The sequence below is a fragment of the Mauremys mutica genome, chromosome 20 (genome assembly GCF_020497125.1).
Source record: "Mauremys mutica isolate MM-2020 ecotype Southern chromosome 20, ASM2049712v1, whole genome shotgun sequence".
NCBI lineage: Eukaryota > Metazoa > Chordata > Testudines > Geoemydidae > Mauremys > Mauremys mutica.
Window position 1 is genome coordinate 94,823 of NC_059091.1, and position 16,272 is coordinate 111,094.

Sequence of the window (16,272 nt, forward strand, 5' to 3'; positions counted from 1 at the left end):
CCCCATGCTCAGTGGCCTTTTTAATTTTTACTCACCTGGCGGCGCACCGGATCTTCAGTGGCACTTCAGTGGCAGGTCCATCACTCACTCCGGGTCTTCGGAGTGGCACTTCCCCAGCCAGAGCGCTACAAGCCCCCGGCCCCGCTTCACTGGCCGGAGCACAGGGCGGAGCGTGGCAAGCCCCGCGACTGCGCTCCCCCGGTCAGAGCGCTGGCCGGAGCGCGGCAAGCCCCGCCGCCCTCTTCCCCCGGCCGGAGAGCGGGCAGACCTCTCTAAGCATGTGGCCCCGCTCCCCGGAGCAGAGCGTGGCAAAGCTGTGGCCCCGCTCCCCCGGCTGGAGCGCCGGCCGGAGCGCAGCAATCCCTATGGCCCCACTAACTTGGCCGGAGCGTGGCAACCCACGCCACCCCATTCCCCTGGCCGGAGCCCGGGCAGACCGCTCTAAGCCCGCGGACCCGCTGCCGGTACCGGAGCGCGGCAATCCCCGCAGCCCTGCTACCCTGGCAGGAACCAAGCAACCCCGCAGCCCCACTACCCCGGCCGGAGACCAGCAACCCCATGACCTGCTTCCCCAGTGGAGCATGGCAAGCCCCGCGGCTCTGCTCCCCAGTCTGGAGCGCAGCAACCCCCGTCACCCCCTTCCCCTGGCCCGAGCCCGGGCAGACTGCTCTAAGCACGTGGACCTGCTCCCGGGACTGGAGCACTGCAAGCCCCGTGGCCCCCCTCCCCCGGACGGAGCGCGGCAATCCCCGCGGCCCCGCTCCCCCGTCCGGAGCCCAGCAACCCCTCGACCCGCTTCCCCCTCGGAGCGCAGCAAGCCCCGTGGCTTTGCTTCCCCTGTCAGAGCACCAGCCGGAGCCGGACAAGCCCCGCTCCCCCATCCGGAGTGTGGCAAGCCCCACTGCCCGCTTCCCCCGGCCAGAGAGTGGGCAGACAGCTCTAAGCACGCGGCCCCGCTTCCTGGACTGGAGCGTGGCAAGGCCGCGGCCCGCTCCCCCTGCTGGAGCTCCAGCCGGAGCGTAGCAAGCTCTGCCGCCCCGTTCCCCTGGCTGGAGCCCGGGCAGACCGCTCTAAGCCTGCGGCAGGGCCGGCTCTAGACCCCAGCGCGCCAAGCAGGCGCGTGGGGCGGCCCTTTCCCTGGGGGGCGGCATTTGGCTCCGGTGGACCTGCCGCAGGCATGCCTGCGGAAGGTCCACCGGAGCCCGGGACGAGCGGACCTGCCGCAGTCATGACTGCGGCGGGTCCCCTCTTCCCGCGGCTCCAGTTGAGCTCCCGCAGAGCCGCGCGAAGAGGGGACCGGCCGCGGGACCGGGGAAGGGGCGGCGCTGCGCACGGCTGCTTGGGGCAGCCTATTTTCTAGAGCCGCCCCTGGCCTGCGGACCTGCTCCTGGTACCAGAGCACGGCAAGCCCCATGGCCCTGTGACCCCAGCCGGAGCACGGCAAACCCCGCCGCCCCCTTCCCCCAGCCGGAGAGCAGGCAGACAGCTCTAAGCACGCGGCCCTGCTCCCCTCGCCAGAGCTCCGGCCGGAGCGATGCAATCCCCGGGGCCCCGCTCCCCCAGCAAGAGCGCGGCAAGCTCCATGGCCCCGTGACCTGGCTGGAGCACGGCAAGCTCCACTGCCCCGTTCCCCTGGCCGGAGCCCGAGCAAACCGCTCTAAGCCCGCGGATCCGCTCCAGGTACAGGAGTATGGCAATCCCTGCGGCTCCGCTCCCCCATCCGGAGCGCGGCAACCTTGCAGCCTGGCAACCCCGCGACCAGCTTCCCCGGCGGAGCGTGGCAAGCCCCCTGCCCCGCTCCCCCGTCCGGAGCATGGCAATCCCCACGGCCCCGACCGCAGCACGGCAAACCCCATGGCCCCGTGACACTGGCTGGAGTGCTGCAAGCCCTGTGGCCCCGCAACCCCTGTCGGAGGAGCGCAGCGATCCGAAGTGCCGCCGAAGACTTGGAGTGCCGCCGGGTGAGTACAAGCCCCACGAATCGGGCCCCACACTTGCTAAAGCCGGCCCTGGTCACCTTTCCATGATGGCTAGAACAAAGGGACCTCATGGACATTGGGTCCGATTCTGCTCTTAGTTTACACCAGCATGAATATGGAGTAACAGCACTGAAGTCAGTGGAGCCACTCCAGATTTACACAGCTGCCCCTGAGATCAGAACTAGGCTTTCGGATGCTCAAGAAACATGAGGTCTGACGTCTTTTTCTCCTATGTTTTGCAAAGGAGGGTTCTTAGCTGCTCCCTCTGCTTTAAAACAAAACCTCTCCCTTCCCTCTCTTTCATACAGCTAGTGGTGAATGGAGCTACTGAAAGAGACAGGAGAATCCATGAACCGGGAACTCCAATGAAACTCAAGCTGGAAGGAGACCACAGAGCTTATGTCGGCCTGGTGGCTGTGGACAAAGGAGTCTACATTCTGAACAAAAACCACAAGATTACACAATCTAAGGTGGAGCATGAAAGATGTTGGTTGTAACTTGTGATGTTTATAGCGGGAAATGCAGCTGGACTCTTACCCTTGCTTGACGCTCCAGGGATGGCAAAAAGGGAAGTGAGTCTTTTGTTTGCAGACCTGCCTTTGGGGTGTGAGCTCGACTGTACTTTAACTGAGCTGGGCCGGGCCAGGTCAGTACTTGGCTGGGAGACACCCAGTGAAACCCAGGGTACTGCGGGGAGCGCTGTTCTGGACACACTAAAGGACACCCTGCCCTTTGGACAGTGTTGACCCAGATGGTGCTGGGTTGTAGGGGACTGTGTGGATGATGCAGTAGGGGCGCTCTCCCTTCAGAGGCAGTTTTCACCTCAGTGCCCATGGTGGTGCTGTACATCAGGGAGTGGGGGTGTGCTCAGTAGGGGGCGCTCTCCCTCCCCCAGTCAGAGCTGCACCCAATGCCCCCAGTGTGGCGCTAGGGGGCACTGTGCTGCAGGGAAAAGTGTTAGTGACTCAACAGAGGGTGCACTTTCTTCTGAGTCAGCACTGATCCCCGGGCCCTATCAAGGTTCTAGGGGACGCAATTCTACTGAATGTGCCATTTCTCAGCTGACATATCAAACCGAGGTTCTGGTCATTAAATGTCCTGTGACCCTTTCCCCTGGGTGCTCTGGCTGAATTCTAACTTGGGTATTTAATTTCTCTCTGCCTAACATCCTCCTCTGTCTGGGTTCAACTGGCTGCACAATTCTTTCTTTCTTCTCCTAAAATCGGTTGTGTTGCTGGTGCAGAATGGCCGGTGTGTTCCATCCCAGAGGTGGATGCATTTCAGTGGGGATTGAATTGCAATAAATCCTTTACTTACAGCTCAGATTTTGCTTTCTTTTACACTGCTGCAAACATAGAGCTACTCAAAGGAAGTCAGTGGAGTTACTGCAGATTGCACGGTTATACCTGAGACCAGAATCTGGCTCACAGCCTGTATAATGCTTTGGGATCATGCTGGATGGCACCGTATAAATGAGAAGTGTCATTGTTAACAATAACCTCTCAACCATTGTGTTTGCATCGCACAGATCTGGGACGCGGTGGAGAAGAGTGACATTGGCTGTACGGCTGGCAGTGGAAAGAACAATCTGGGGGTATTTACGGATGCTGGACTGGCCCTGGAGACAAGCAGTAGGATTTCCACCCCCCAGAGAACAGGTATCACTCTGAATGGTCGCCATGAGCGATGGAGGAAGGGAGGAAAGAGTCAGCAAAGCAAGGCACAGTGACCTACACCACAAGCCCAGAGTAGGGACATCGGTCAAGCAGGGCAAATCCCACTGGACTGGCCTAGGAATGGAAATGTTGGGGTTACAGTGGGGGATGAGAATAAAGTCCTGAATTCCCACTGGCCCCCACCTATTAAAAGGGGGATTAATTTTAAGAATAGGATGGTTCCGAGGAGGGGATTCAAAGACCTTCTCTTCTAGTCCATTGGGTTTCTCCCACTTCCAAAGTATCTTTCTTCCCCCTGGCCTGGAAGGGATGGGCAGATGGTTGATTCTTCTCTCTGACTCTCTCTACCCCAGGCTGCAGGCTTTTGGGGGCAGCGCACGAGGAGGGAGGAAAGAATGAAGCCTCCTTCACTCTCCTCTCTTTCCGGTTGCTCTGGCTGGCTGAGCATCTGCCCAACAGCTCTTATGTGGCTCCCAGCTGGGACAGAAAGGAGCAATATGTTAAGTGCCAAAACAGCGTTTCTGGTTTTCTGATTTCCCCCTAAATCAACAGGGTTCTGCTCATTGAGGCCTGGACACATCTAGGAAATTTGGGAACTGACCAGATGAGGTGTTCAAAAGTTACCCTGTTACATCCAGACAGAGAAATGGAAGCAAGTTCAGTGTAGGGCCTCACTCAGTGGGTGGATTTTTATTTTCTGTTTCTCACTTCCTTCTGCAGATCCAGAGTGTCCCCAACCAGCAAAACGCCGGCGTCGCTCCGTTCAGCTCATTGAGTATAAGGGAAACAAAGGTAGGTACTAATCAGGGGATTCCCTAGCGTGCCCAGTTTCACCCTGCTACAACCTCCTGCCAGCTGCATTTCCTGTAGCAGGAGACGGGGGAGTCTGGATAGAATTCCACATGAGATTGGAACTGGTCAGTTTATAGAGAGGATGCGAGAGAGGGATAGAAAACAATGAATGGTAAATTGCTCTTTGGGGCACGGATCATCTCTCTGTTCTGTGTTGGTTCAGCCCCCAGCACTGTGGGGTTCTGGGCCATGACTGGGGACCCAAAGTGCTACACAACTCAAACAACAACAGGTACATTGTTACATTACCCATAGAAGCACAAGGAGACACTCAACCCAACTGAATGGTTTCTAATTAAGAATTTATAAAAGGAACTATTTTCTTACACGATGCATAACTAACCCATAGTACTCACCATCACAGGATTGTATTGAGGCCAAGAGCCTAGCAAGATTCAAAAAAGGATGAGCCATTTACATGGAAAAGGAGGATGTTCACCATTCCATAGGATAGGATTTTCTAAGAAGACCTATACATCCTCATGCTTCAGGTCATGAGCCAACCTCTAATTGGAGTCAGGAAGAAACTTCTCTGTGGGCAGGTTATTCCACTCTGGGGTTTCTTGCATCTTTCTCTGAAGCTGCTGGTGCTAGTCACTGTTAGAGACAAAATACTGGATTAGACAGAGCAGAGTGCCAGTTCCTATGTTCCTTCTGTGGCCATGTCTACTAGTAAATGAGGGAGAGCAAGCGAGAGAGAGAGAGCGTGAGGACTAGAAGAAGCTTGGTAGGAATGACCTTCTGGCTTGTACATTTCAGCGGCAGATTACCAGGACCGGAAGCTGAAGAAATGCTGTGAAGATGGGATGCACGAGAACCCCATGGGGCACAGCTGCGAGAAGCGGGTTGGGTACATCCTGGGTACAGCCGAGTGCAAGAAGACCTTCCTCGACTGCTGCAATTATATCAAGACCATACGGGACAAGCTGCAGCGGGAGCTCCACCTGAAACTTGCAAGAAGCAAGTACCAGGGTTTCAATATACTCAGAGGAGCAAGGCTGGGGGGATTGTTAGAGAATTAAGACCACACCACATGAACCAACCCTGCTAATGTTCACAGATTCCCCTGGTGAGAGATGGGCATGAATGCAGTGACAGCAATCCTGTTAGTCTTGCACCATGTTGATATGGGGACCAAGATGAGTCAGGGTAATAACCTCTTCACAGGTTGCCCCTGAGGTTTAACCTTTGTTTCTAAAGCACAGTCCTCTACCACTTGAGCTAAAGGGGTAACTCCCCTAGCTAGAAGTAGTAGTAGGCTCTTACCCTTTGCAGAATACCCACTAGAGGGCACACATGTAGCACTGAGCCAGAGGCTTATACCAGTGTTACAGGAGCCCAGAAAAGGCTAGCTCATGAGGGAACAGCAAGGCAGGCATGGAGAGAAGAAGAAGCCTGTGGCTTCCCCTCCAGCCATTCAACCACATTCTAATTCATGCTCTTCTGGGCTAGCAGCATCAAAACTTGGCAATGTAGGTCAAACCAGGGATGCTTTCAGGTCAATTCTAGAGTAGGCCAACCCCCGAGTCCTTTCAGATTTGCCCCATCCCAATCAGTGTCACAGCAAAGCCAGACGGTCTGTGATTTAACTTCCCAGGTGACTTGGATGAAGATTTCATGTCCGAAGAAGATATCACCTCAAGGAGCCAGTTTCCAGAGAGCTGGCTATGGCAAGTGGAGCAGCTGACTGAGCGACCAAATGAACTGGGGTAAGAGCATGTGGCCGTGCCACTCCCATTCATCAAAGGGCCACATTCAGGCGTGGCATGGTGCAGCTCCCACTGAAGTCAGTGTCTCTCCACAGCAAGATCCCCAGTGGAGCCGGCTGGAGTATTTGTCATGAATTATGGCTGGAATTCAGCAGCTGATCCATATTCATAGTCACTCCTAGATTTTAAGGCCAGAAGGGGCCATTAGATCATCTAGTCTCACCTTCTGTATAACAGAGACCAGAGAATTTCATTCAGTTACTCCAGTTTTGAGCCCATATTTAGGTACCTAAAAGAACTGGCCCAACTTCCAGAGGTGCTGAGCAGCCAGCGATATCCCCTGGCTTCAGCCCTAATGAAAAACCAGGCTGCTGATTTAGGTGCCAAAATATGGATGTAGGTGTCTGGCTGTTTAGCTTTGGCCTTTTATCCTGTTCAGGAACCGTTCCTCATTTCCGTTTGTTATTCAGGGTGTGTTATTGGGTTGCTGAGTCCTGAGATATTGATGTTGCTTTCTAACTGGATGGCTGAACCTCTTTTTAAAAAAAATGGTAAATGAGACGCTGGGCCAGGAATATAATTCCCCTGCTTGGATAGCGCAGTAGTTTAAGCATTGGCCTGCTAAACTCTGAGTTGTGAGTTTAATCCTTGAGGGGGCCATTTAGGGAACTGGGGTAAAAACCTGTCTGGGGATTGGCCCTGTTTTGAACAGGGGGTTGGACGAGGTGACCTCTTGAGGTCCATTCCAGCCCTGATATTCTATGATTCATTGAATTAGACTTGGACACTACAATTAATGTCCTTACCCTTAAGACCTTTAAAGGAGGATCTAGATCCTTAGCAGGGGAGTGTCCATGAGTCCTAGCTCCTTCCTTCTGTAACAGGCTCTGTCTTTCTCTTTCCATGTAGAATTTCTTCCAAGACGGTGCCTTTTTTCCTGAAGGATTCCATCACCACCTGGGAAGTCCTGGCTGTGAGCCTTTCAGAGACCAAAGGTGAAGAACACCACAAGCTCTTCGGAGAACAGGCAGAAAAGCTAATGGGGAAAAGACCCCAGGCCACAATGGGCCTTGGAAAGGTCACAGTGAGATGGAACAATTGAGAAGACAGCAGACACATTTCAGGACTAAAGTATAAGCCCCCCTGTCTCTGACCCTGGGTCTTTCCCCATTGCAGGGATCTGTGTGGCTGACCCCTATGAGATAAAAGTAATGAAAGATTTTTTCATTGACCTCCATCTGCCCTACTCTGTAGTGAGGAATGAGCAGGTGCAAATCCGGGCTATTCTCTACAACTATCGAGAACAAACAATTAAGGTAAGCTCACCGCCTCATGGGGCTCTGCAATGGACCTGAGGTGTCAATGCTTTGACAGACAGCCAAACCAAAACAAAATGGTGGAAGGCTTGTTCTTCTAGGGCCTGATCCCTTTGGGCTGGACACCTCCCATTGACTTTGTTGGGTGCTCAGCACCTTGCAGGATCAGGGCTGTGGAATCTACCCATTAAGAACATAAGAATGGCCATACTGGGTCAGACCAGTGGTCGATCTACCCCGGTAGCCTGTCTTCCGACAGTGACCAGTCCCAAATGCTTCAGAGGGAATGAACAGAACAGAACAGAATGATTCATCCCCTGTTGCCTATTCCCAGCTTCTGGCAAGATTGTATGATATAGAGGGAGGTAAATAAATACCCTTCTGGCTGCCATTCTTCTCTGGCTGGGCCTCAAATCTGTGAGTGGGTATCAGGTTCAGAGATTTCTGCTGACTCACACCGGTAGCCAGACCAGGTGGGTCTCATTACTTCCACTCAGGAACACCACAGGCTGTGGGCCTCTCTGAGGCAAGACAGAACTGGGGATGGTCCTGAAGGGCCTCTCAGGAAGGAGGTCAGGATACAGTCACATGCTTTGTAAGTACAGTCCTGTCTGTTATTTATTAAGATTAAAGGCAAACTCCAGTCAGAGGGTATGATTTGGATCAATGCCCTACAGTGTCATGGTGTGCAGACTGCCTGCTCATGAATCTCTGTTCTCTTCTCAGGTCCGGGTGGAGCTGCTGCACAACCCAGTTTTCTGCAGCGCATCCACTTCCAAGGCTAAATACCGACAGATCCTTGACATCAAAGCCAAGTCCTCCCTGGCCGTGCCATTAGTGATTGTCCCATTACAGCTGGGATGTCACTACATTGAGGTCAAGGCAGCGATATGGGGCAGTTTTGTGTCTGATGGCGTGAGGAAGAAACTGAAGGTTGTGGTAGGTATCAGGTGACAGGGGCATGATATCTGCTGGAGAGCAAGAGGCTGGAGGCCAGATTGGCTGGGTTCTGGAATTGGTGCTGTACTTTAACCTGTTACATTAATACCCTGCATCTCCATCCTCGTCTCACTTCCTCCCCTCCCCTGTGGCAACTACAGCAGGGCTGGGGCTGGCCTGGTTATCTTGCACTCGATCCTCTGAGTCGTCATATAAGAGACCTAAGTTCAGTTCCTCAGGCCCAGGGTCTTGCTCCTTGGACCAGTGGGTGCTGGAATCAGCGCATCCAGGGAGAACCTCATATCACTCAGCAGAGAGAGCTGAGCAAATGAGTAGCATTGGTGGGTTGTGAAGGGCGTCCCATTGGCCTGTCCCAGGAGATCACTGCAATGCTGGGTGAGAGAAAGATCCTCCACTGAAGATCAGGGCATAGAAAAGTCCTTCAGGGAGGTCACAGAGCAATGATGGAATTAATTGAGCTTCTCACTTCCTCGCCCTGCCAGACTCTGTTGTCCAGATTCATAAGAATGGCCATATGGGGTCAGACCAAAGTCCATCTAGCCCAGTATCCTGTTGTTAAGGCTAAATTCCACTCTGGTACTTCTAGTGTAGAAGGTGGGGGCCCGCAAGGATTCTAAAAATTAATACTGACTACTCCAGGCTTGTATTAAACTCCCAAAGTTACAGCTTTTCTCTGACCTTGGCTTGGTAAACGCTGCCACCACCCAAATGCAAAAAAAAGCTCATGGAAGGCATGAGAAAAAAAAACAAAGGAAATTAGTTGTAGTCACCAGCTAATCAAACAGCAGATGCACAAACCTCTTAGCACACAAAAATCCAAATCCTTCTTAAAAATGGTAAATTTTATTAAAAACAAAAAGGAAGAAAGTACATCTGGAATTTAGGTTTTTGCTAGATTTTAAAAGAGCAATTCCAAAAATCAAGCACCCAAACTAGCTTTCTTGGGGGTTCAGCTTAAAGGTTACACGCAAACAAAAGCATCAGGGGTTAGCACAGAGGAGATCCACAAGCCAGAATAAGAAATAAACCTGATTGTGTCTAACTAAACATTCCCTATCCAAATAATTTCTTCTATGTATGGAAGATACTTTTTCATACCTGGTTCAAACCTTCTACAGCATTCCTGCTCATAGCATTGCTGCTCTGTGTCCCTGCAGCCCAGAGAACAACAGACAAAGGGAAAGTTTCTTTTCCAATTTTTAAAAGTTCTAGCCTTCCCATTGGCTCTTTTAGTCAGGTGCCCACTTTTTTTTTCTTTACTGGGGCGACTTTTTAACCCTTACAGGTAAAGCAAGTAGGAAACAGCTACCAAGAGGGATTTTACAGCTAACTGGCTGGCTAGTGTCCATCAAAGGGAGTTATCCTCCCCCCCCTTCATTTATCACACCTGTCTTCCAACAATGGCCAATGCCAGGTGCCCCAGAGGGAATGACTAGAACAGGCAGTTGTCAAGTGATCCTTTCCCTGTCGCCCATTCCCAGCTTCTGGCAAAAATTCCTCCCGTTCATCTGTGGTGGAATCAGTGGTGTTACGCTTGGGATGAATTTGGCCTAGGGACTTCTTCTTGGATGAATCCTAATCACGATCCAAAACAAAAGAGGATGCTGCCTGAGGTTGAGGTCAGATTCCAGACTCATTGGGATGGAGCCTGATCTCAGTTTCACTTGACCGTGGACTTCCAGTGGAGTCACTCCTGATTCACACTGATCACAAGATCAGCAAGTTGCTCACCTTTTCCTACTGCTCTTCATTGTCTCTGGATGCTATTGTGCTTACTATGCTCTTGTTGTTCCTTTCTAGCCTGAAGGGATGAGGACGACCAAAACAATTATGTCTGTGGTACTGGATCCATCTGTGAAAGGAGCAGGTGAGTAGCCGCACTGCTTTGCCTTTATGTGGTGCCTCTCATCCTGAAGGTCTCAAAGAATTGCACAATCTATATCTATGTGAGAGCATCTCTGTTTTTGGAGTCCTTGTATCCAACCCAAACCCTTAATCGAATCTGCAGCAAACTTCCCTGAAAAAATCTGCCCTGGCATAGAAAAAATCATAGAAAAATCATAGAATTCAAGATCAGAAGGGACCATTATGATCATCTAGTCTGACCTCCTGCAAGATGCAGGCCACATAAGCCGATCCACCCACTCCTGAAATAATTCTCTCCCTTGACTCTGCTGTTGAATGCTCCAAATCATGATTTAAAGACTTCTAGTAGAAGATAATCCACCAGCAAGCGACCCCTGCCCCATGCTTCGGAGGAAGGCGAAAAACCTCCAGGGCCACTGCCAATCTACCCTGGAGGAAAATTCCTTCCCGACCCCAAATATGGCGATCAGATGAACCCCGAGCATGCGAGCAAGACTCTCCAGCCAGACCCTCTGGAAAAAGGCTAACAATATCCTATCATTGACCCTTTGTACTAATTACCCTTGTGGCATGTTATTGATCTATTGACTAAACCCGTTATCCTATCATACCATCCCCTCCATAAACTTATCTAGCTTAATCTTAAAGTCATGGAGGTCCTTTGCCCCCACTGTTTCCCTCGGTAGGCTGTTCCAGAATTGCACTCCTCTGATGGTTAGAAACCTTCGTCTAATTTCAAGCCTAAATTTCCTGACTGACACGTGCGAGATTTCAGAGGGATTGGTTTAGTGTTGGCTGAGATGGAGGTCAAAATCAGGCTCATCACAGAAGACTAGAATCAGCAATATGCAGAGCAATACAGCTGCCACTGAAATGCAGCCACCTCTGCCTGCCCCATATTCATAGCTTCCTGATTCCTATCTCAGCTGCCCCCTCCCTCCCTTTGCCCTAGCACATCAGTGGATTGTGCAGGGCTCTCTATGAACAAAGCTCAGCCGGCTGGACAGATTGCATTTCACTATCTCTTCTCCTCATCCTTCCTTTTCAGGGGGAGTCCAGGAAGTGAAGGTGAAAGCGGCAGATATAGATGACATGGTTCCAGACACAGAATCGGAGACCAAAGTCAGCATCCAAGGCAAGGGCCTCTGATTTGAAAGTGTTTTATGCTTTAGAAACAGAGTGAAGGGAGCAATGAATTCTTCTCTGGTAGCCACACTCGCAGGAGGTGGACCGATTACCCACTTGGTTCTGTTACAACTGTCTACGTGCACTATAGAGCATTAGTGGCCAAGATAGAGGAAGGTCATTGTCAGCGTGTGGCTAAACAAGGTGCTGACAGGAGAGACAAGTGCACAGAAATAAGGAGCACCCAGGGAGCAGCCTATGTCATTGGACAGGATGGCCTAGTGGTTTGGGCCCTAGCTTAGTATTTCAGAAGCCTGAGTTCAAGATCTTGCTCTTCCACAGACGTCCCTGGTAACTTTGGGCAGCTCCCTTAGCCTGTCTGTGCTTCGGTGCCCCCATCTGTAAAATGTGGATAATACCCCTTCCTTTGTCCCCATTCAGCTCAACCAGCAAGGGCTGGTGCTTTCAGAGTGGGAGTGTCGAGGTTCTATCCCCCACTGCTGGCAGAGCTGGAGTGAAGTACCTAGGAGGGCTTGGTGAGAAATGCTCAAAGCATTGTTGGAACTTTGTCAGCACACAGGGCCCAGATCAATTTTTGCTGGGATAGGATCTGACTTTCATGAGGTTTGGGTGTGCTCAGCACCATGCAGGATTGAGCTCTCAATCTGCCCCTGCCCGCAGAGAGGTCTGTCTGTCTCTCTGTCCCCACCAGCGCCTGCTCTCCCTGCTTGAATTCACACTGCGTTATTTCCTTGGCCAGGAAACCCTGTGACAATCATTGTCGAAAATTCCATTGATGGGGCCAACCTGAAGCACCTCATTGTGACGCCGTCTGGCTCTGGGGAAGAGAACATGATCGGCATGACCCCCCCAGTCATCGCCACCATCTACCTGGACAGCACCGAGCAGTGGGAAAGGATCGGGGTGGAACGTAGGGCGGAAGCCATCAAGTTGATCATGCAAGGTAAGTACTTCTCATGCCAGACAGCAAATCCCTCTTCAGGCTCGTGTTAGGGACACAGGACTGGCCTCGAGGTCCATCTAGCCCAGTAGCCTGTGTCGGAGAGTGGCCGGTACCAAATGCTTCAGAAACCTCACGTTAAGCACATTGGGCAGTAGATAGAGAGCCCAGGATCAGGCAGCTAGTCTGGCACTCAGGGGACCCCAGTTCAGTTCCCTGCTCTGCCACAGACTCCTGGTGCGATGTTGGGCAAGTCACTTAATCTCTCTGTGACTCCATTTCCCCCTCTGCAAATGGGGAGAGTCTCAGTGCCCTGCTGGCAGGGGGGTTGTGAGGGTAGATGGCAGGAGCTCCGCAAGCTCCCACTGGCACCCAGATTGTGGCCTCTTCCCCATGAAGCCCTGCCCCCTCTCTGCCCCTCCCCCTGTGGGACACCCACGCTCCACTTCAAGGCCCTGCCCCACTAGGCTTCTCCCCCCCGAGGCCTTGCCCTTGCTCCACCTCTTCCCGCCTCCATTCTGCTGCTCACTCCCCTCCACCCCCCATCACTCACCCATGAGGCAGGAAAAAAGCAGGAGAGGCCATGTCCCCCTGGTACCCCCCATTCTGGCACCCCTGGTAGATACATTGAAGAATGTGAGTCACCCGGGTACTATGGGAATGGGGGCTAGATAAGCCCCTGAAATAGAGAGAGAATCTGCCTCCCACTTTAGGTCTCCTACTCCCTTTAGAGGTTGGTTTAAGACCTGAGGCATGAGGTTTAATATCCCTCCTCCAATGTACATTGGCATTAGTCATGATAACTCGGAATAGACCTTCCTATGCAGAGAAACACCCAACCCCATTTTCAGTCCTGCTGGGCTTTTGGGCTCCTGTTCATTGCTAGCCCATGGCTGTTGTGCAGGGGATGGGATGGTCGTGGGGTGGAGGCCATTCACCCACAGTTCAAATCCATGTCAGGTAGCGAGGAAGGATAGAAAATCTCATGACCATCGAGAGAACTTGGTAGGTTTCAGCCTAGCTCCTGAAGGAACAGGTGTCCCTTTCCCTACACCGCGGGCCCCTTTGTGGGCTGCCTACATTAGGCGCGGAGTTTAAACTACAAACATCCCATCCCTTAAGCTTTTACAATATGGGGAAACTGAGGCAGGCAGCGACTTGCCCAACAGCACATCACACAGTGAGTGACAGAACTGAGAACTGAACCCAGGAGTCCTGACTCACAGCATCTTGCTCCAAACATTAACCCACCCTCCCCTCCCAGAGCCTGGGCTAGAACCCAGGCAACCCGCCTCCCAGGTCCCCATACACTGTAATCACTTGGCCCCACTCCCACCCCGAAGGGAGGATTCATGCTTGTGAGGAACAGGGCAGTGCCCATGCCAATCGGCTTCCCCACCCGACAGCTTTCTGCCTTTGCTTCCCTTGAGTTGCTGTGTCCCTCCTGAGAGACACCTGCAGAAAAAGGGAGAGCCACACAGCTCAGACAGCAGTGGCAGGGGTCACAGCTCTTACTTCATTTGCCTTATGCATGTAAAGTCCTCATTAGACGCTCGCCAGACATGACACAGCTCCTTCTTACTCTCCCTGTTTCAGGTTATACACAACAGATGGTTTACAAAAAACCTGACTTCTCATACGCTGCTTTCAAAGACCGGCCATCAAGCACTTGGTGAGGACAGTGGGTTTTCTAATGCACCCTCTTGCTCAGCATTAGCCTGATCCTACACATGTAATTTGTGAGCCAGAGCAAGTCAGTCTCCAGCCCAAAACCAGAGGGCAAAGGTCAACATACACAATGGGAAAAAATACCCAATCCAACTCCCACAGATGGCAATGGAACGACACCCAAAGATGAGACAGGCACCTGGAAGAATTTACAAAAGCACCTAAGCAGATTAGGGGCTTAATTCCCTTTGAAAGTCAATGGGACTTGGGTGCCTAACTCACTAAGGCACTTTGGAAAATCCCGCTAGGTGCCTATTTGCATCTTTAGGTGCCTAAATACGTTGTAAATGTGGCCCCAGTGATTTCAGTGACAGGTCAGTGTGGGTGAGCAGATGGCTTGAGAGATTGGGAATGAATAAAGCGAAGATTTAGTCATGGGTATTTTTAGTAAAAGTCATGGACAGGCCACAGGCAATAAACAAAAATTCACGGCCCATGACCTGTCCATGACTTTTACCAGAAATACCCCATTAGGGTGTCACACCCCTGACTAATTCTTAGCTGCTCCTAGGGCACCACTGCTCTGGTGGTCTCCTTGATGCTGCTGCTCTGGATGTCCCTGGAGCGCTGGGGGATTCCCGGGGGCTGACAGCTGGCTCCTGCTCCGGCGGCAGGGTCTGACTGCATCTGGCTGCCCACTGTTCAAGGCCCCTGGGACTGTGCTCCGACGGCCTCTGGGGCTGCTCCCAGGACCGCTGCTCCAGACCCTGCTCAGACTGCCCCCAGGGTGGCCCCTGGCACTGCTGCTGCTCAGGCGGTCCCTGGGGACGCCCCCAGGACTGATGCTCGGGCGGTCCCGGGGCCAGCCACACCAGCTGCTGCAGCTGTGGAAGCCATGGAAAGTCACGGAATCCATGACATCCACAACCTCCATGACAGACTTGCAGCCTTAGTAATGAACTCCAGGTCCTTTCCCTTTTAGGTGGCTAGTTTGTAACTGGCTCAGACTAATCGTTACCATCTTGACGGCTGTTCACTGGCTTGTGTGAAGTTGAGTTTGGTGACTCTCCGGTCCAGTTCCCAGTGGCCAGCTGTCCATAGAGGGCCTCCAACCCCACCATCCTGGTCATACCACTGCAGGCAGGGAGAGTTCAGCTGGCTTAAGTAGAGCCAGCCGTAATGGGGAGCAGTGTCTGGATGCGCTTTCCCAGACAAGTGGTGACATTTTCCCTAGCTCCCGCTCACTCAGATTACCATAAACTGGCCTACATGAGCCTCCCTCCATTTACTGCTGTGAAATGTCTCAACTCATACCTGAGTGCAGACGGTCCAGCTTTCACACTAAGGGCAATTCCAGGAAGGCAGGAGTGATCGTGATGTGATTGATTCTGCCCTCAGGCTGACGGCGTATGTGACAAAGGTCTTTGCCATGGCTAAGAAACTGGTGCCCATTGAAAACCAAGTTATCTGTGGGGCGGTGAAATGGCTGACCCTGGAAAAGCAGAAACTGGATGGAGTCTTCCAAGAAGATGCCCCCGTAATCCACGGAGAGATGGTTGTACGTGTTTCCTTAGACTTTTACACACACTTTTACACACCAATCACTACCCACCTCAATCATACAGTCTCCCACAGTATTCTTGCCAGCAAGTTAAAGAAGTGTGGGCTGGATGAATGGACGGTAAGGTGGATAGAAAACTGGCTAGATGGTCAGGCTCAACGGGTAGTGATCAATGGTTCCATGTCTAGTTGGCAGCCGGTATCAGGTGGAGTGCCCCAAGGGTCGGTGCTGGGGCCGGTTTTGTTCAATATCTTCATTAACGATCTGGAAGATGGTGTGGACTGCACCCTTAGTAAGTTTGCAGATGACACTAAACTGGGAGGAGTGGTTGATACGCTGGAAGGTAGGGATAGGATACAGAGGGGCCTAGACAAATTAGAGGATTGGGCCAAAAGAAATATGATGAGGTTCAACAAGGACAAGTGCAGAGTCCTGCACTTAGGATGGAAGAATCCCATGCACTGCTACAGACTAGGGACAGAATGGCTGGGCAGCAGTTCTGCAGAAAAGGACCTAGGGGTTACGGTGGATGAAAAGCTGAATATGAGTCAACAGTGTGCCCTTGTTGCCAAGAAGGCTAATGGCATTTTGGGTTGTAT

At 52.2% G+C, this 16,272-nt stretch overlaps 1 protein-coding gene across 1 annotated transcript in view; it reads left to right on the forward strand.

The window, feature by feature from the left end:
* The window catches only part of LOC123353655 (complement C3-like), a 79,723-nt gene that overhangs the window by 30,724 nt on the left and 32,727 nt on the right, over positions 1–16,272 (forward strand). The window contains exons 14-26 of the mRNA XM_044994948.1: positions 2,288–2,449; positions 3,508–3,637; positions 4,376–4,447; positions 5,267–5,467; positions 6,105–6,216; positions 7,126–7,211; positions 7,393–7,532; positions 8,259–8,471; positions 10,293–10,359; positions 11,407–11,493; positions 12,244–12,447; positions 14,041–14,116; positions 15,511–15,670. Coding sequence (XP_044850883.1) covers positions 2,288–2,449; positions 3,508–3,637; positions 4,376–4,447; positions 5,267–5,467; positions 6,105–6,216; positions 7,126–7,211; positions 7,393–7,532; positions 8,259–8,471; positions 10,293–10,359; positions 11,407–11,493; positions 12,244–12,447; positions 14,041–14,116; positions 15,511–15,670 — 1,710 coding nt within the window. The remainder of the gene's footprint in view (positions 1–2,287; positions 2,450–3,507; positions 3,638–4,375; positions 4,448–5,266; positions 5,468–6,104; positions 6,217–7,125; positions 7,212–7,392; positions 7,533–8,258; positions 8,472–10,292; positions 10,360–11,406; positions 11,494–12,243; positions 12,448–14,040; positions 14,117–15,510; positions 15,671–16,272) is intronic.